The sequence below is a fragment of the Ahaetulla prasina genome, chromosome 1 (genome assembly GCF_028640845.1).
Source record: "Ahaetulla prasina isolate Xishuangbanna chromosome 1, ASM2864084v1, whole genome shotgun sequence".
Classification (NCBI taxonomy): domain Eukaryota; kingdom Metazoa; phylum Chordata; class Lepidosauria; order Squamata; family Colubridae; genus Ahaetulla; species Ahaetulla prasina.
In genome coordinates this window covers 375,494,435-375,513,502 of record NC_080539.1, presented here as the reverse complement: position 1 = coordinate 375,513,502, position 19,068 = coordinate 375,494,435, and the positions used below count along the sequence as shown (strand labels likewise).

Below are 19,068 nucleotides of genomic sequence, written 5' to 3'. Positions count from 1 at the left end.
ACTTTATTAATTTTTATTTTTATTTTTTTTTATTTCATTTTATTTTTTTGTTATTTACTTATTTTTTACTTTGTTTCTTATTTATTTTATTTTGTTATTTCACTTCATTTGCTTATTTGGTTATCTGAGGACTGCCCCAAGTTTTGTGTTCAGTGAGATTTCCTTTGGGTTTCTCAAGACAAGGGGGGGGCTCCCCAAAAGATGCTGCATGGCGAATAAACTGGGTTGGTGGGGGAGGGGGGGGCTATGGTTTTCAGGCTGCCCGTGCCCTCCGCAGAGGCTGCACTAAAGCGATGGGCTCAAGATGGGCTTCGGAGGCCTTGCCCGCTGCCCACATTGATGCAAGCATGCTGGGCATAAAAATACGAACTAAACAGGCAGCAAGTCAGGAACTTTCCAAACATTCTCTGTGTGTGTGTGTGTGTGTGTGTTTTCATCCGTCTGTCTGTCCTGTGGCTGCTGAGAACCAGCCTCCTCCTTAAGTCGCCCCAGCAGGAATGCCAATCATGGAGTGGAATTAAACTAGGGGGCTCTTTGGTCAGCCAACCTTCCTGAGCTTCTGCCTTTTGAATCAAATTTGGGAAGTCGGAAAAGAAACTCTGGAGGTTTTGCCGTCAACCTGGGCCCCATTTCAGAAGAGGAGGGGCTTCAACTCCCAAGGCTGGCTGGAGAATTCCAGGAGTTGAAGCCCACCCCTCTTAAAAGCTTGAACAGCACTGCCCGAGAAGTACCAGGGGCTCTTTCTGCCCTGTGTGTGACTGGAGAAGCGGCATCAGGAAGAGGGTGGGCATTTCCTTGGTGGATTTTCTCATGGGGGACTTGAGGGTGGTCCCAGCAACACTTGCCAGGAGCCCCCTGGAGACCCACCTCACTATTCCACTCCCAGGGTTGAGCAGCTTTCTCCAAACTGCAGATTTCTTTTTCTCTTTCTTTCTTTCTTTCTTCTCTTCCCTCCCTCCCTTCCTCCTCCGTCTTCTTTCTTTCTTTCTTTCATATCTTTATGCCTCTTTTAGTATTTCTACAAATAACCCAACCTATCAAACACACCTTCCTCCACCTATTTGCCCACAACAACCCTGTGAGGTGGGCTGGGCTGACAGAGTAACTGACCCAAAGTCACCCAGATGAGATTAACATTTCAAAGATAAAGTGGGACTTGAACTCCCGATCTCTGGCTTTCTTGCCTGGTGCCCTACCACTAGACCCTGGTGCCCTACCACTAGACCCTACCACCCCGCAGCAGGAGAAGGCTATGCCAATGATGGGCTCTTTGTTCCTCCCCTCCCTTACAGGCCCCCTCCTGCCCCAGAGGAAGAGGGTTTCAAAGCCAAGGGACAGCCCCCTCCCCACATAGGGCCTTTTCCCTGCAGGCAGAACCAGGGGAGATGGCATCACTTTCCAAGCAGCGCCAAGGCTTCTCGGAGGGTGGCAGTAGCGACATGCCCGTCTTCCTCACTACCCCAATCAATATTCCTGCTGGCATGGAGAGACCCAGCAAATGCAGAGCAAAGCTGCCCACTGGCATCCAAAGGGGAAATGGGTGGAGGAGGAAGAAAGCGGCAACTGGGCTGCCTGACCCAAAAAAAAAACCCCCCTCGCTTCCCTCACCCCCTAGATCTGGGCACCTGGGGCCAGGCCTCGCCCTTGGTGGATTCCCACAGAGTCACATTTACAGAGCCATGTAAAATCCAGACTACAAAATGGATATGGAAAAAATACATGTATTAAGAGAAAATAACACCGCATATGTACAAATCACACAACTGGCTCTATACAAAGGGATTTTTCGGAGGGTCTTCCTTGACAGGCGAAGACGGGGGCAGCACCTCGGTCTTTCCTTCTGGGCACACGGCTTCCGAACGGGTCAGTCCAGCGTTCCTGGATACCCACCAAAAAAAAAACCCCCACATTTTTGAGAATTCAATTTTTCTCCTTGGCAAAATATTTTCTCTCTGTGCTTCCTGACTTAAATTATACAGTACTGCTGTTCTGTTATTTAGACTAGAATAGAGAATAGAGGTGGAAGGGACCTTGGAGGTCTTCTAGTCCAGCCCCCTGCTCAAGCAGGAAGCTCTATACCATTTCAGACAAATGGCTGTCCAATTTCTTCTTAAAAACCTCCAGTGATGGAGCATCCATGAATTCTGGTGGCAAGCTGTTCCACCACTTAATTGTCCTCACTGTTAGGAGGTTTCTCCTTAATTCCAGGTTGCTTCTCTCTCTGATTAATTTCCAATCATTGCTTCTTGTCCTTCTCTCTGGTGCTTTGGAGATAGTTTGACCCCCTCCTCTTTGTGGCAGCCCCTCAATCATGTTGCTCCTAATTCTTCTTTTCTTTATCTTGCCATTTAATTTTGTCTAACATTTTAAAATTGTCTTGCAGTTGAAGTAGAATAGCTTGCACCACTTAAATTCTTGAGGGCTTTGTTCAGGTTTTGACCCTCAGAATCCAGAAATGGCACAAAATAGTGGCAAGGAGGAAAAACCTTCAACAATATATATGCAGCTAGGCCCAGCTAAGGGTTGTTCAAAATTGGCCACTTTTTGAGATGGGTGGACTTCAATTCCCAGAATTCCCCAACCAGAAAGATTTCTGGGAGTTGAAGTCCACACATCAAACATGCTGGCTGGAGAATGCTGGGAGTTTGAAATCCACCCACTTTAAAAGTGCTAAATTTGAGAATCTCTTGTCTAGTCCATCAGCCTATCTTCCAAGTGGCCCACCAACCACCCAAGGAAGCCCACCCGTCTCCCAACAGGCAGCCTTTGGGGGAAGCCCCACAACCATCAAGGCTCGTAGACCACACCTAGAGTACTGCGTCCAGTTTTGGTCACCAGACTATAAAAAAAAGATTGAGACTCTAGAAAAAGTGCAGACAAGAGCAAGAGATGATTTTAGGGAGCTGGAGGCTAAAACATACGAAGAACGGTTGCAGAAATTGAGCCTGGCTAGTCTAGGGAAGAGAAGGACCAGGGGAGACATGATAACCATCTTCCAATATTTGAGGGGCTACCAGAGAGAGGAGGAAGGGGGTCAACCTGTTTTCCAAAGCACCAGAAGGCCAGACAAGGAATAATGGACGGAAACTGACCAAGGAGAGATTCAACCTGGAAATAAGGAGAAATTTTCTGACAGTGAGAAGAATCAACCCATGGAACAGAAGTTGCCTTCAGAAGTTGTGGGAGTTTCATCCCTGGAAGCTTTCAAGAAGAGACTGGATTGCCCTCTGTCAGAAATGGTTGCAGGGTCTCCTGCTTGGGTTTGGGGTTGGACTAGATGACCTACAAGGTCCCTTCCAATTCTGCTAATCTGTTAAATAAATGAGTCCTTCATGCCCACCATCATTATGAAGCTGTCCAAACCTTTTCGGAAACCAGTTATGATATTTATGCTCCTTTTTATCTGAGCCCCAAACCACTCGGGCCAAAAGACCCAGAAAATCTTTTAATAACGCTATCGGTCACACAATTACCCCAAAGGTAGTTTGTTTGGCAACTCGTGGCATTAAACACCACAACAAATGTTTTATTTTAAGTCAGGCAAATACCCAGATAGGCCCCTTACCTTCCAGAAAGGCAAACTCATCCAGGGCTTCGATGGCATTGTCTGCAGAAGGAAAAATCGACACCCATTTGTTTGTTTTTAAATTAAGATTTGTTGTTGGTGAGCATGCTGTTGAATCGTTTTGACTCTAGGAAATTTAGAACAGAATAAAAAAATATAATAGAAAACTGTATGTGGGGGGGGGGGGAAATCACAAATAAAAATTTGTGGTAAGGAAAAAAAGAATTAAACACAGCTCGAGGCCCTCATCCCAGCAGAGCCCACGCAACTGAAAAAGCCCAAAGACTAAAATTTGAAAACTCGACTCCATCAGCACCTTGTACGACTGATGCATTTTATTAAAAGCCAAAAGCTTTTTGTGAGCAGCAACCAGCAGGTTGGAAATGTTACCACCAGGTGATCATTTTTGCCATGGCTCTGAGGCCTAGGCCATCCACAGGCTGTGCAGAGGACCAAGGCACAACTGAAGCCCATTTGATGGGCCCTGGAGAACTGGGAAAGGCTGGGAGGGGTATGTGTGTGTGCCGCCCCCTCTAGGATGGCAGTTTCCCCACCCCTCCCCCTCCCCAAATGGTTGGCTGGCTCAGCTGGAGCCAAGATGCACAACCACAGAGTCCTTCTGACTCTTCAACCAGCCCTGAGTCAGTGGGAGGAGAAGGTGGTCCGCGGGCTCCTTGGTGCTTCCTTGTTTTCTTGCAGACGTTTCATGATCCAGCTAGGTAACATCATCAGTGCTAGAAGGGAAGAGGAGGAGGAGGGGAAGGCTGACCCACCCAGGTCCTTCCTCTGCAGGGTCTTCCTCTTCCCGTGCTGGGTGTGGATGAAGGCGTCCTTGGAGATGGTTTCCACAAACAACTCCTGGGGAGGCAGAAGGGGCAGGGGAGGGAGGGGGGAGGAGGGAGGCAGATCAGCCAAGAGGCATTGGAGGCAGCCGCCCCTAGTGGGCGGAGGAGGCTCTGGGGAAGCCGGGCAGTGCCCAGAGACCCCCACCCAGCAAGGAACTTCCCACCTCTTGGCCCTGCTTTGCCCAGCAGACCTGGCCCCCACCATAACTAGCACAGCCCCCTCCCTCCCTCCCTGCCAGGTAGGACAGGCAAAGAGGGTGCCACCGCCCAAGAATCCTAACTGGCAGCAGCAGAGAATCCCTGCAGAGGTCAACCGTGGGCTTTTGGCCGCCTGTTGAGCTGGGAGTCTCCTTACCCAACCAAGTCAACCTTTGAGCCTGAGCAGAGCGCTTGTAGCAGCCTGGCCGGGATCTCCGCGTGGTGCCCCATCCCAGCCACGGAGCCCGCTTCGCCTTCGCCGCCCAGAGCGAGCGAGACTTAACTGCGCCCTCTGGCGGCCCGAGCAATTAAAAAAAGAAAAGCGAAACCACGCCCCGGCGCAGGCAAGTCGGTTCCTGATTGGCTCGGGAGGCGCCGCCCCGCTCACTCACCGCGGCGCGCGCCAAGATGAAGACCGCCTCCTGGCTGGCCAGGCTGACGTCCGGGTCGGCCTTCACCAGCGCCTTCACGCGAGACAGCGGCAGCCGAGCCGGACGCGAAGGCCCAGCCGCCGCCGCCGCCGTTGCTGCCGGCGCCACCGCCGCCGCGGTTACCGGCGCTTCGAGCTCCTCCGGCGCCGTGGCGCTTCCCCCCGCCGCCACGGGCGCCGCCATCTTGGCCACCTCGGGGCTGCTAGTGCGCCTGCGCCGCTGACGCCATCGCTTGCCAGTCACGCCCCCTGTGTCCTTTCTGCGCCTCCTTGCGGGAGGGAGGGAAGAAGGAGGAGAGGGGAAGGATGGGTGTGCCCGCCGGCGCCCCCGCGCGGCGAACGCGGGATTTAGCGGAAAGTGCGAACTGATGGCTTGCAAGGACTTCGGAAGTGGAAGGACACAATACGTGACGTTGCTGAATTTACAGTCACTCGTCTGAGATGGCATAGGTTCTCCTGCTTGAGCAGAGGGCTGGACTAGAAGACCTCTAAGGTCCCTTCCAGCTCTATTCTAACCCGAGTTCTGCGTTTACAAATGCACTGAAGCATGAATTAGCCCCCAAAAACAGCTTTGTCCTCTATCCTACATCCGCCTTATTTAGTTTCTGCAAGATTTAACAGGTGCGGACTTCAACTCCCAGAATTCCCCAGCCAGCAGTTGAAGTCCGCACCTCTTAAATCTTGCAGAAAGTCAGACACGCTGCCCTAAAAGCCCCCCAAAATCATGTCCGGCTTGTGTTAATTATTGCTTTTTTCTAATCTGCTACGTGCCTCACACTTCTCATGTTTTGATCTGGCTTTAAGCACCGTTTAATCTCCCATAGTCCAGGATCTGAATTGGGCGGATGTATAAAGTCAATATAGAAAACTTGGCAGAAGCTTCCCTTGGCAGCCAGACCAGCTCATCTGTGCAACGCTGGGACTTGTTACAAGTGCCAGCCACATGTCGGGAAGCGCTTGGCATCCCTGGGCTGATACAAGGATTTCATCTGTCCACCACCCACCTTTTCATCCTGACAATAATTAGAATTTATAAAAACTTCATAAAGTTTTATAAAACTTCGATCCCATGATCTTGGGGATGTTGCAATTGTCATAAGTGCGAAATAATGGTCATAAGTCCCTTTTTTCAGTGCTTGAACGGTCCCTAAACAAATGGCTGGAAGTCGAGGCCCAGCTGTAATGCCAGGCTACGGTTTTTCAATGGCTTCATTAGATGCCTTTTTTCCAATGGAAACATTGTGAAAAGAAAAGAAAGAGAGAGAGGGGGAAAGAAAGAGGGAGGAGTGCAAAAGAAAAAAGAACAAAAGAGAAAGAAAAGGAACAAAGGGAAGAAAGAAAAAAGATTAAAAAGGAAAGAAAAAAGAGAGCAAAAGAAAAGAAAGAAAGGAAAGAAAGGGAAGAAAGGAAAGAGAAGAAAGAAAAACAAAAGGGAAGAAAGAAAGAGAAAGGAAAAAGATAAAGATGAAAGGAAAAAAGAGAAGAAAGGAAAGAAAGAAGAAAAGGAAGGAAGGAAGGAACCTCTGGGCTTGAGAGACAATGCCCTTCCAGAGAGCTGAGCACAGGCCCCGTGGGAAGCCCTTCCTATTGGGGAGCCTGTTTTCCAAGCCAGCCCAGTTCCTCTGAGCATGTACAGAGTGCTGCAGGGGGCGCCAGCCAGCCAAGGGCTCACTGCTGCCACTGGTGTCTCTTGGCAGCTGGCCGACCTGTTAATCCGCCCGGTCTTTGCAGCGGCTGGAGGAGCCTGGCTGCCCTTCAGACCTTGGCTGCCCCTCCCTCCACCCCTCTCACTGCTTCCAAAGTTAGACTCGGATTACGACGATGATGAGGACGCGTCATAAGACGCAGGTCGCTTTCTGTTAGGCTCAAAGGCAGCAGCCGGCGGATTCCTTGCCATTCCCTGCCCACGGGGGGCCTCGGGGGTCTCGGTCCCCTCCTGCCCCCCATCCAGGCCAAGGGGATGTGCCCAGCCCTGGCCAGGGGCCCCTCCTGGTGCCCTCGGTGAGATTCGGGGGAGGGGCAGCATGTGGGGGCAGCCGAAACAGGCCCTGCTGGGCTCCCTCTCCCCCCGCCTGGGGGAGGCCTGGCAGAGGCTGAAGGCCTTCTGGAGCGAGAATGGGCTGCTGACCCTCTCCGTCCTCTCGGTGGTGACCGGCTGCCTGATGGGCTTCCTGCTCCGCTTGCTGGAACTCTCCCATCTGGTAGGTGGGGGGGGTGCTGGGCCCGGGGTGGGGGGGGCAAGAGCTGGGCATCGTGCGCTGTCTGGGGGAGCCCTTCAGCTGGGTCGGTTGAAGGCTGCTTTGGCATTTCTCTGCTTTGGCTGCCTGGGCACTCAATGCCAGCCCACCTTCTATTCTACCAATAGAAGAAAATATTAGTAGTTCAGGGTTGGTGCCCTCCTAGTTCATTGTCTTACAGACGTTTCATGACTCAACCAGGGAACATCATCAGTGTTAGAAGGGAGGGGGGTTGAGGAGGGTCCCTGGTGCTCTCTGGGCCTTAGTGGATTTCCAAGTGCACTGATGATGTCAGTCAGTTTGGTAATGCAGTGTCTGCAAAAAAGCCACCAAGTTCAGAAAGCACCAAGGATTCTCCTCCTCCCTGAAACCTCCCCTCCCTTCTAGCACTGATGATGTTCCCTAGCTGGGTCATGAAACGTCTGCAAGAAAGCCACCAAGCTCCGAGAGCAGGCAGGGCTCCATCGTTCTATTCTGAATCGGATAAAGGGATTTGACAGCCGAATGCTGTCTCTTTTAGACCATGGGCCTTCCCCACTTCTCAGCAGAAATGCCCCCCCATATCTCTGGGTCTGGAGATATCATGCCCATCCCTCTCCTGCCTCCGTCCCCTCTCCCTGCAGCTGCTCCCCACCCCTCTCCAGGCGCTGGGTGCAAAGCCTCAGGGCTGTCCTTGGATAGTCTCGAATGTGGGCCCTGGAGAAGGGCCCAGGGTGGTCAAAAGAGGGCACCAGGCCACCCCACCCACCGACTGGGGCAAGACAACAGCCCCCCACAGGAACAAGGCAGGAAAAAAACCTTCCCAGGCTAAACTAAGCTGGAGGTCAGGGGCTTAGAAAGATGCCCCCCATATCTCTGGGTCTGGAGATATCATGCCCATCCCTCTCCTGCCTCCGTCCCCTCTCCCTGCAGCTGCTCCCCACCCCTCTCCAGGCGCTGGGTGCAAAGCCTCAGGGCTGTCCTTGGATAGTCTCGAATGTGGGCCCTGGAGAAGGGCCCAGGGTGGTCAAAAGAGGGCACCAGGCCACCCCACCCACCGACTGGGGCAAGACAACAGCCCCCCACAGGAACAAGGCAGGAAAAAAACCTTCCCAGGCTAAACTAAGCTGGAGGTCAGGGGCTTAGAAAGATGCCCCCCCCCCCCAGCCGTGCCCCACTGAACTCTTGGTCTTCCGATGAGTCACCCTACAGCCTTCTTTCCTTGACAGGCCATCTCCCAGCAGTCCAAGGGCCCCAAATGGCTCCCCGCTCTGACACATTGGCCTGCAGGCCCCTGTGCCCCCACAATCCCCAGGTCACTCAGAGGCCCGGCCTTGCCTTGCAGTCCCACTTCCCCCCACCGTCCCTGGTGGCCAGGCATCCCATTCCCATCCTCTTCCTCCCATCTGCCCCATGCCTGCTTCAGGGTTGGTGACTCAGGCTGGGTCAAATGGGGGGGGGGAGCCAACCCAGTGCCTGCCAGTTTTCCAAGCGGCTGCTGTTCCCTTGAAAGGAAAGAGCCTATTCTGCCGTGACCCTCCCTCCCTCTCTCCCTCCTGGAGACCCTTCCCCAGAAAGTGCTGCAGCCCCTCCCTCCCTCCCTCCCTCCCTCCCTGACCAATTCTAAATGGCCATCAAAGTCCAGCCAGGGGAGAATAACAGAATAACGATGTTAGAAAGGGACTTTCGAAGGCTTCTGGTCCAGGGGTCTCCAGACTGGGCCACTTTAGGACTTGTGTTCAACTCCCAGAATTCTCCAGCCAGGCTAGCTGGGGAATTCTGGGAGTTGAAGTCCACCAGTCTTAAAATGGCCCAGGTTGGAAGTCCATCCCTGGGCCCTTGAAATGGCGACTGTTTTGATGTCTGGACCCTCGACTCTTATCTTGCCTCTGTGATGAGCCCAGCAAATGGTGCTATCCAAAAATTTTAATTCCAGACAGAATTACCAAAAGTGTTTGGGGGGGGGGAACCAGCCCTATTCGTTCTTAAGGCATGGCAGGGCGGGGATAGAAAGGTCACTCAGCTGGTCAGCTGCAACTGCGCAGGCCCATCCCTCTGGCCAGCTAAGCCATCTCTGGACACGGGTGCGGCAGTCCAAGACTGTGAGACTCATGTCCAAAAAGAGGCACCAGGAAGGGCCACAGCAGAGTGGCTTGGAGGGGGCGATTGATAACCAGTTGCATGCTTGGCACCTGTTTCTTTTATTTAATCAATTTATTTACGAAGTTTATAATGCCAGCACTGCCCGCATTGCAGTGGTCAGGGCTGGCAGTGAATTTATTTATTTTATTTATTTATTTATTTAATTTATATACCGCCTTCTCCCAAAGGACTCAGGGCGGTTTACAGCCAGGGTAAAAACACAACTCAGAAGAGTTAAAAAACATTTAAAAACTACTAAAAATTAAAGACTGAAGGAAATATAAGACTATAATAAAACCCCAATAAAAAACTTCATTAAGCCAGCCCTGCACAATGAAATAAAAAGGTCTTTAGCTCACGGCGAAAGGTCCGGAGATCAGAAAGTTGACGTATCCTCGGAGGCAGCTCATTCTAGAGGGCAGGAGCCCCCACAGAGGTAAGGCCCTCCCCCTGGGGGTCGTCAGTCTACATTGTTTGACCGACGGCACCCTGAGGAGACCTTCCCTGTGTGAGCGCACGGGTCGATGAGAGGCTATTGGTAGCAGCAGGCGGTCTCGTAGATAACCCGGTCCTATGCCATGGAGCGCTTTAAAGGTGATAACCAACACCTTGAATTGCACACGGAAGACCACCGGAATGGCTGCAGCACCCAGGGAAAATGCCCCTTCCCCCACCCTAGTAATACAGATGATGGGACATTTATTCTGAATTTGGGTGGATAGAGACAGCAGCAGATTCCGTCTTTGTTCTCCATTCAAGAGGAACAGCTGGTGGGAGACCAACAGAAACCACATCCACCCATCTCAGATCAAAGCTGGTTGGGGGCTTTGGACCAGCAGCTCTCTCAGCCCAGCCCCCCTGACAGGGTTGTTGTGGAGAAAGGAGGAGGAAGGGAGGAAGGGAGACTAGGTATGTCTAGGGAGGCTCTCGTTCCTCCAGAATCAGAATCAGAATTGATGATGGTAGTCCCAAAGATGCTTTTATTGTAAAGGCAAATGGACTTTCTGATTTTTCCTTAAGACCTTTCACTTCTCATCCAAGAAGCTTCTTCAGTTCAGTCTTCAGAACTGAGGAAGCTTCTTGGATGAGAAGCGAAACACCTTTAAAAGAAAAACCAGAAAGTCCATTTGCCTTTACAATAAAAGCACCTTTGGGACGAGGGTTAGATATGTTTGCCTGTTCTTGTTAGTGAAGATGTTAACAAGAATAACAAAAATAAAAACAATAAATTGCTATAAAAATCTAAAAACAGGCCTGGTCCATGGCAAATGGGCAAGGAATGCCAGTCAGAGGCTGGCAGAAATGGGACCATCCCCCTGACCCACTCTTTGCAGCCCTCAATGGGGCCACCCTCCCTTCACCTGCACAAAATGCCTGGATTTCTTTACTTTAGTATCTGATATGGACCCAGACTCTGGTTAGTTTGTGGTTTGATGTACTGTGATTTGAGAACTCCCTAACATAGGTAAATTCAAGCCCATTGCGTGCATGGAGCTGGCAGGAGTACGTGTGTATGTGGGGTCTCGGCAGTTGAGGGGTGCATCACCCCAACGTCTCGTCCCAGCATTTGGAGTAACTTCGTGGGCACAGACAGGGCCCACCCCTGATCCTAAAGAGACAGAGGTCCCTGCTTAGGATAGCTTATCCAACAGCATCCTTCTGAAAAACAGATGCTGCTCAGCTCAGGATTTGGGCTGGGGAGGGGGGAAATCCGTCTGACTTTTTACCCACAATGCCAAAGTGTGTGTGGGGGGTGGAAACTCAGGTACAGAGGGAAGTTGGCATTTATCCATGCCCACGGCTAAAGGATGGGAGTGCTTAAAGGAAATTTCTTAAGCAAATTCGGGCGGTGGGCTCTAGCTGGAGAGGGGGCAGCCTGGGGAGCTTCTCCAGCTCAGGAGAGCCAGCAGCCAGGATGGGGCAGCAGCCCCCCTGCATGGGGACTTGGAAATGCACTTGAGATGAGGTGTTTTCCCCCTTCCTGAAGTTGCTGAAAAAGTTTTGGGCCCCAGCTGCATTTCGCTCCCCCGAGGACCCGGCCAGGCAGCCTGACCTGTTTATTTTCCGCCTGCAGGAGAAGCAATATTTCTCCTTCCCTGGGGAGCTCCTGATGAGGATGCTGAAGATGCTAATTTTGCCACTCATCACCTCCAGGTGAGTGCGGCGCCCCTGGGGAAGGGCAGGTGTGTGCAGGGAGGCGGGTCGGAGAGGCTCCTGGAGGGCTTGGGTCGCCCTGCCGGCTGGCGGGAATAATAATTGCTACTTGGCATGGAAGAATGAGCAACCTCTGCTTGGCAGCTGGGGTCACAAGTCATGCCAGTTACCCCACTCCCCCCCGGGATGCAAAACTTTTGAATTGCAGGGGCTGTGAAGTTTGTCCTGGCACAGCTGGTTCTGTTTTTGCATTGCAGCTATAATCTTGTGGGGAAAATGGAGCGTAAACTTGGTCAGAGTTTGATCTGATGCCAGGCATCTGGAGGGCACCCCGCCAAGGGCAGGCCAAACTCTTTGCGGCCAAAGCTGTTGGCATAAGACTATTGTTCAATCCCTGGTCTCTTGGAGGGGGGGAAGTTGGTGACCCGAAATTAAGGTCCTGGATTTGGCAGCCTTAGTCCAGTACGGTGTTTGTCAAGCTTGGCCACTTTAAGACAAATGGACTTCAACATAGACTTCTAGAAAACTTCAACTAACTTCTACATAGACTTCTAAAAAACGTCAATCAACTTCTACATAGACTTCAACTAACTTTAACTAACTTCTACATAGACTTCAACTGACTTTAACTAACTTTTACATAGACTTCTAAAAAACTTCAACTAAGTTGTACATAGACTTCTAGACTTCAACTAACTTTGACTAACTTCTATATAGACCTAAGAAACGTCAACCAACTTCTACGTAGACTTCTAGACTTCAATTAATTTCTACATAGACTTCTAGACTTTAACTTCTACATAGACTTCTAAAAAACTTCAACTAAGTTGTACATAGACTTCTAGACTTCAACTTTGACTAACTTCTATAGACCTAAGAAACGTCAACCAACTTCTACGTAGACTTCTAGACTTCAATTAATTTCTACATAACTTCTAGACTTTAACTTCTACATAGACTTCTAAAAAACTTCAACTAAGTTGTACATAGACTTCTAGACTTCAACTAACTTTGACTAACTTCTATATAGACCTAAGAAACGTCAACCAACTTCTACGTAGACTTCTAGACTTCAATTAATTTCTACATAGACTTCTAGACTTTAACTTCTACATAGACTTCTAAAAAACTTCAACTAAGTTGTACATAGACTTCTAGACTTCAACTAACTTTGACTAACTTCTATATAGACCTAAGAAACGTCAACCAACTTCTACGTAGACTTCTAGACTTCAATTAATTTCTACATAGACTTCTAGACTTTAACTTCTACATAGACTTCTAAAAAACTTCAATCAACTTCTACATAGAGTTCAACTAACTTCAACTAACTTTTACGTAAACTTCAACTAACTAACTAACTTTTACATAGACTTCAACTAATTTTAACTTTAAATAAATAAATAAATAACTTAGAATAGAAGAATAGAATAGAATAGAATTTTTATTGGCCAAGTGTGATTGGAAACACAAGGAATTTGTCTTGGTGCATATGCTCTCAGTGTACATAAAATAAAGATACCTTCATCAAGGTACATCACTTACAACACTTAATGATAGTCATAGGCTACAAATAAGCAATCAGGAAACAATATCAGTATAAATCGTAAGGATACAAGCAACAAAGTTACAGTCAGAAGTGGAAGGAGATGGGTGATGGGAACGATGAGAAGATTAATAGTAGTGCAGATTTTACTGTATGTATTTTTAGTGCAGATTTTATTTTTATGTAGACTTCAACTAACTTTAACTAACTTCTACATAGACTTCTAGACTTCAGCTAACTTCAACTAACTTCTACACAGACTTCTAAAAAGCTTCAATCAACTTCTACATAGATTTCTAGACTTCAACTAGCTTCTGCATAGACTTCTAAAAAATTCAAGTAACTTCTACATAGACTTCTAGATTTCAACTAACTAGCTTCAACATAGACTTCTAGAAAACCTCAACTAACTTCTAGGTAGACTTCAACTGACTTCTACCTGGACTTCCAGAAAACTTCAACTAACTTCTACATAGCCAGCTGGGGAATTCTGAGAGTAGAAGTCCAGTTGTCTTAAAAGCGACCAAGCTTGAGGAAGACCGCTTTAATCCAGCCTTCGTTGTTATTTCCCAAGTCTAAACTTTCTTCTTTTTATTTTCCCATGCCATAATCGACTTCCCTTTCTGCCTCTGTTGCGACTTGCTGCCAAATCCTCCTGTCTGGATTCACGACCCGGCCAGTCCTGATGAGAAGCCGGTTGGCCTTTTTCTCCGGCTCAGTGGCCAGGCATTCTCCGCACATCACCTGTGGGGCCACTGAGTCAGGACTCTGCCAGGGCTTGTGTGTTTTCCCCCCCCCCCTTTCAATCCAAGCCAGTTTCCCCCAAAACAAACACCATGCGAGGAAAGAAACAGAGAGCGACCTCCCCAGTCTTCCCTGCAGGGCCAAAACCTTTGGAAACTGACCGGTCCGTGCCCAAAGGTTTCTGATTTGGAGACACCTCAGGGCAGCTGGGTGGCTGAAACCAACCAGCTGTAATAAAACACCCCCTATTTATTTGGGTTCACAGGATGCAGAACAAACCACCAAAGCTCCTTAAGGCTTAGCCATCCTCTGTCAGGCCTGGGCTGGTGCCCTCTGTCTCCTGGGCCTCTCGGGGGGACCCTTCATTCCTAGGCCCACCCAAGTATGTTTTTTTTCAGATTTTTCTTTAAAATTTTGCCTTTATTATTTTTAGGCGACAAATATACCTTATACTCCTTCCTCTTTTATTTTCCCTACTACAACAACCTTGGGAGGTAGGTTCGGCTGAGAGAGAAGGACTGGCCCAAAGTCACCCAACTGGCTTTCCCGCCTAAGCTGGGACTAGAACTCCCCATCTCCTGGTGATTGGCCCGAAGTCACCCGTGGCTTTGTTTTTTATTTTTATTTATTTATTGCGATCCCATCTTTATTATTTTTACAAACTCAAGGTGGCTAACGTACCTAATATCCCTTCCTCCTATTTTCCGCACAACAACAACCCTGTGAAGCGGGTTGAGGTGAGAGAGAGAGGGGAGGGACTGTTCCCAAATCAGCCAGGTAGCCTTTGTGCCTAAGGCGGGACTAGAACTCCCAATCTCCTGGTGATTGCCTCTAAGTCACCCAGCGGCTTTTCATGCCTAAGGCAGGACTAGAACTCACAATCTCCTGGTGATTGGCCCAAAGTCAGCCTGCCAGCTTTCATGCCTAAGGCCGGACTAGAACTCCCGGTTTCTAGCATGGGGCCTTCACCACTAGACCAAACTCTCTTTCTTTTGGCTTCCCCTCCCCAACCCCAGTTTGCCTCCAGGGTGCAGAGCCCCCCCGCCCATTGCCCTTCACCCCTGGGAAGAAGGGGCCCCATTTTCTCGGTTGGTTTCCCTTCTGAGTGTCCATCAGGTTTGACTCCAAAGAAGTCCTTGAGGTCAGCCAAGGTCTGCCACCTGCCACCCCGGCTATGGGTCCATGTGCAGGAGCTCTGGGCAAGAGAGTTCCTCCCCCCTTTCCACCACCCCCCCCCGCAGTCTGTTTTCCGCTAAGGAGATCAGCCTCACCTCCGGAGATTAGATCCTCTCACAAAGCGGATCGCCTGAGATGACCAGGGTCAGGTCTCACCCATCCATGCTTCAAAGACGGGGGGTGGGTGGGTTTCTCTCTGGGGGAGACCCGGGACCCTGGGCTTTGCCTGCCAAGGGAGAACCATCCCTGAAATTTTTGTTTCTTTCTTTATTCATTCATTTACTTCAATCGTCTCCCCCCCCCCACCATTATGTTCCCTCTCCCCTGTTCAGCACAATGGCAGAATTAAAGTTTTATAGAATAGCGGAAGGGACCTTGGAGGTCTTCTAGTCCAACCCCCTAGACCACTTGAGACAAATGGCCTCCTGGTGACCCATAGATAGCCTGTGGGAAGCCCCCAGGAGGAGATGGAAGCGTTTCCCCTTCCCCCCCAGGGGGTCTGCAGGGCATGACCAGAAAGATCGAGAGCTGGATTGCACGTAGAGGAGGGGTACGACCCCCAGCCCAGCTGGCCTTGCCCCTGTCCTCATGCCAGTCTCTGCCCATCTGTCTCTGCCCTCTGCAGCCTGATGTCTGGCTTAGCCACCATGGACTCCCGAGTCTGCGGCAAGATGGGCCTGCTGACCATCACCTACTACCTCTGGACCACCTTCATGGCCGTCACCACAGGCATCGTGCTGGTGATCACCATCCACCCGGGTGCCGCCGCCCAGAAGGAGGAGCACTCGGTGGGCAAAGTGGTGCTCAGCTCGGCCGATGCCTTGCTGGACCTCATCAGGTAGCCGCGCCCACCCACCCTCCCTCAGCCCTGCTTAGGTGGGCAGCTCCTCAGCTTTAGATGGGGGTTGCCTGGCAGTGCCCGAGGGGCATCGTGCAGGTGGGCAGAGGTCGGCTAAGGCTTCAGCTTGACCCCTCGGGACCCTGCTGAAGGATTTATCCATGGTGCAGAGACCGCCTGACTGCGAAGGCTGGAGACCTTCGGTGGCTGAAGGGAACGTGGCCTCCCTTGATGGAATTGCTCCGGTTGGCTAAATGCTCCTAAAATTATTTAAAAAGTCATAATTTCCCCCTGTTGGGGGCCGAGACGAAGGATGGAAGGTGAAGAAAAGGGGGAGGGGTAGACAGTTGTAAGGGTCTTCCGTTAGGGGCCTCCGACTTCAAAGGTGCAAGTGGGCAATAGATGGGTTGAGTCTCCTGTGGCTGGGTGAGGGGCAAATGGGGTCTTCTCCTCCAGAGGGATCATCCGTTGGGTCCAAGTTTTGCTTTAATCCCAAATTTGGAGGCTGTTTATTAAGACACACACACACACACCCCTTTGAGAAAAGGGCCCTGGCCCAATGGTCAAGCATCGGGGAAATCAGGAGATTCAGTCAGTTGCAATGAGTATAAAGACTTATTGCAAGCTTAAGCTCTCTGCAAGAATCCGGCCAACTAACAGTCAAGGGAAATGAGCAGGAGATAAGAGCAGAAGGCATTCAAGGCGGGCTGGACTGAGATCTCTTGTGGGCGCGGAAAGACTCGAGACTTCTGACACCTTTGCTTCTCCCTCCCTGGTCCTCTCCTACACCCATTCCTCTTCGTGTCGTCTTCTGCAGAAATATGTTCCCTTCCAACCTGGTAGAGGCTTCCTTCCAGCAGGTGAGCTCCTGGCCCTCTGTGGCCTCTCTTCACTCCGGGCTCTCAGCTGCTACTCCCTTAAGACTTGGGGGGGGGGGAAGGGATACCATGACTGATTTGAGCTTCCGGGGAGGAGCCACTCGCCTATAGGATCTATGGATTGAGGGGGGACCCTAGAGGTCATCTAGTCCACCTCCCTCCTCATTGAGGGAACCCAACCTCTTCCTGGCAGGTGCCTCTGTCAGATACGTTCCATATCTTAGGGGAGCCTGCCACTCCCTCCCCTCCTCCTCCCTCTCTTCTTCATCATCGGCCCAATGAAGGGCGGGTGCCAAAATTGGTGTGGAGGGAGGAGGGGCCCTTTCGGCCGCACCCGATGCCCTCGGTCCTAAGCCTGCGAGCCTAAGAGGCGATTTCCACCGTGTAAAATCCCCACTTGCTTTGCCTTCCAGTATCGGACAGTCCTCGTCCCCGTAGTGAAATCCCCCGGGACCCTGAAGAAGTCCAGCTCATCTTTCAGCTTCATTTACTTGGTGCCTGATCCCGGGAACCCGGAGATCCAGCGTCCCGTTCTGCTGGAGATCACTCCCTCCCCGGAAATGATCTACGAGGCGCTCCCTGGGAGCAACAACGAAATGAACGTCTTGGGCATCGTCCTCTTCTCGGCCACGGTCGGTACGTGATCACTGCTAGGAGCGGGGCAGCCCCCCCACCCCGGGTCTCTGGGGTCCCTTGGGGGGAGGTTGGGGCCTGCCCTCTTTTTTTTCCCTCCCGAAAGGAGGACCGTGAGCACCGTGTCTTAATATTAAATGTAAGAAAATCCCCAAGAGGACTCTACGAAATCAACATACATTGTTTAATATATGATAAGAGGAGACATTGGTCTCCTCCAAGGCTGGAGGCAGCATCCCAGAAGCTATGCCGGTGGGGATTATGGGTGCTGAAGTCCATGTCATCCCTTGGGCATTTAGGGAAGAAAGATCTTTGACTCCATTTGTAGAGAAAAGGTATCCTTTCATCAAAGTCAAGGGGTCACAGCGTGAGCAAAGCCAGATCTGACTATTCCTGCCTAAACCCAGCAATTTTCCCTTCTCCCAAGTCTCCCCTCCTTGGTCATCTGGCCAGTGTCCAGCAGTACTCAAATCAGGTGTTTTGCTAACAGTCTTAAAGTTCGGCGCCTCTTTGGTGAGTCCACAAGGTGCTTTTTCAGGAGGCAACTGGACTTTCTTGTTTTTTTTTTCTTTTGAAGACATTTCACTTCTCCTCCAAGAAGCTTCTTCAGCTCTGACTGGATGTGGGGAAGGGAAGGGAAGGATTGATGCTCCTTGCAGACAAAGCTGGTCATCTGCATCCTTTTTAGAGAGTCCTTGAGGCCACCTGGAAGTTTACCTGTGCCCTCGAGGACACCTGAGTGGTGCAAATGGGGGTGGAGCCTTCTTGGAGCTGCTGAAAGGCCTGGATTGTAGACTGGAGACAGACGATGTCGTCTCCCTCCCCCCTCCTCTGTTGAGGGAGGGCTGTTCCTTTTTGGAATAGATGGCCTCTTGGATCCCTCAACGGAGGGGGGTGGGGGGATATGACATCATCTGTCTCCAGTCTACAACACAATCCCTTCAGCAGCTCCAAGAAGGCTCATTTGCACCACTCAGGTGACCCTGAGGACACAGGTAAACCTCCAGGTGGCCTCAAGGACCCTCTAAAAGGATGCAAATGACCAGCTTTGTCTGCAAGGAGTATCAATCCTTCCCTTCCTCACCATCCAGTCAGAGCTGAAGAAGCTTCTTGGATGAGAAGTGAAACGTCTTCAAAGAAAACACAGAAAGTGCAGTTGCCTCTTGAAAAAGCACCTTTGGGGCAACCATGGCCTGCATGACGGAGAATCTCCACAGACTCTCTTTGGTGGGTGTTTGCCTTCCGTTCTGCCCCTTGTGCCCTGGGGTCTCTCAACCCGTTGCCTCCGATGGGCAGCCAGTCTGGTTGCTGTCATCTAATCCCTCCCTGATCCACTCCCCACTCATCACACACCCACACCTTTTTATGTCAGGCTGAAGGGGTGTGATGGGAGATCTGACAGCACAACCAACCCTTCTGCAGTCCAGTGGGCTTGGCGGGGAGGTGGATGTGCCTAAGGAAGGTCATTTTCAAGTCTGCCCTGCGTGGCCGGCATCCCTTGTGGTATCTCAGCAGTGGAGGGAAGGGCCTTTGGGTCGTCTCTGTAAGACTTTGTGATGTTTTCGTGGCTGGGAATTGTCCGCCTTCCTTCCTTCCTTCCTTCCTTCCTTCCTTCCTTCCTTCCTTCCTTCCTTCCTTCCCTTCCCTTCCCTTCCCTTCCCTTCCCTTCCCTTCCCTTCCAGTCTGGTTTTCTTCTTCTCCGT

The 19,068-nt window shown here is 50.8% G+C and overlaps 2 protein-coding genes across 2 annotated transcripts in view; one reads left to right on the top strand and one right to left on the bottom strand.

The window, feature by feature from the left end:
• Positions 1-1,703: 1,703 nt before the first annotated feature.
• On the bottom strand, positions 1,704-5,267 carry POLE4 (DNA polymerase epsilon 4, accessory subunit). Its single transcript, XM_058163683.1, has 4 exons — positions 5,001-5,267; positions 4,339-4,423; positions 3,566-3,607; positions 1,704-1,878 (listed from the first exon to the last, which is right to left on the bottom strand). The coding sequence occupies exons 1-4, from the start codon at positions 5,220-5,222 to the stop codon at positions 1,865-1,867; spliced, it is 363 nt and encodes a 120-aa protein (XP_058019666.1). The 5' UTR covers positions 5,223-5,267; the 3' UTR covers positions 1,704-1,864.
• Positions 5,268-5,396: 129 nt separating this feature from the next.
• Positions 5,397-19,068, top strand: part of LOC131188417 (excitatory amino acid transporter 5-like) — a 29,503-nt gene continuing 15,831 nt past the window's right edge. Inside the window, exons 1-5 of the mRNA XM_058163682.1 lie at positions 5,397-7,239; positions 11,471-11,550; positions 15,642-15,854; positions 16,672-16,714; positions 17,146-17,368. Of these exons, the coding sequence (XP_058019665.1) occupies positions 7,063-7,239; positions 11,471-11,550; positions 15,642-15,854; positions 16,672-16,714; positions 17,146-17,368 (736 nt within the window). The 5' untranslated portion in view covers positions 5,397-7,062. The remainder of the gene's footprint in view (positions 7,240-11,470; positions 11,551-15,641; positions 15,855-16,671; positions 16,715-17,145; positions 17,369-19,068) is intronic.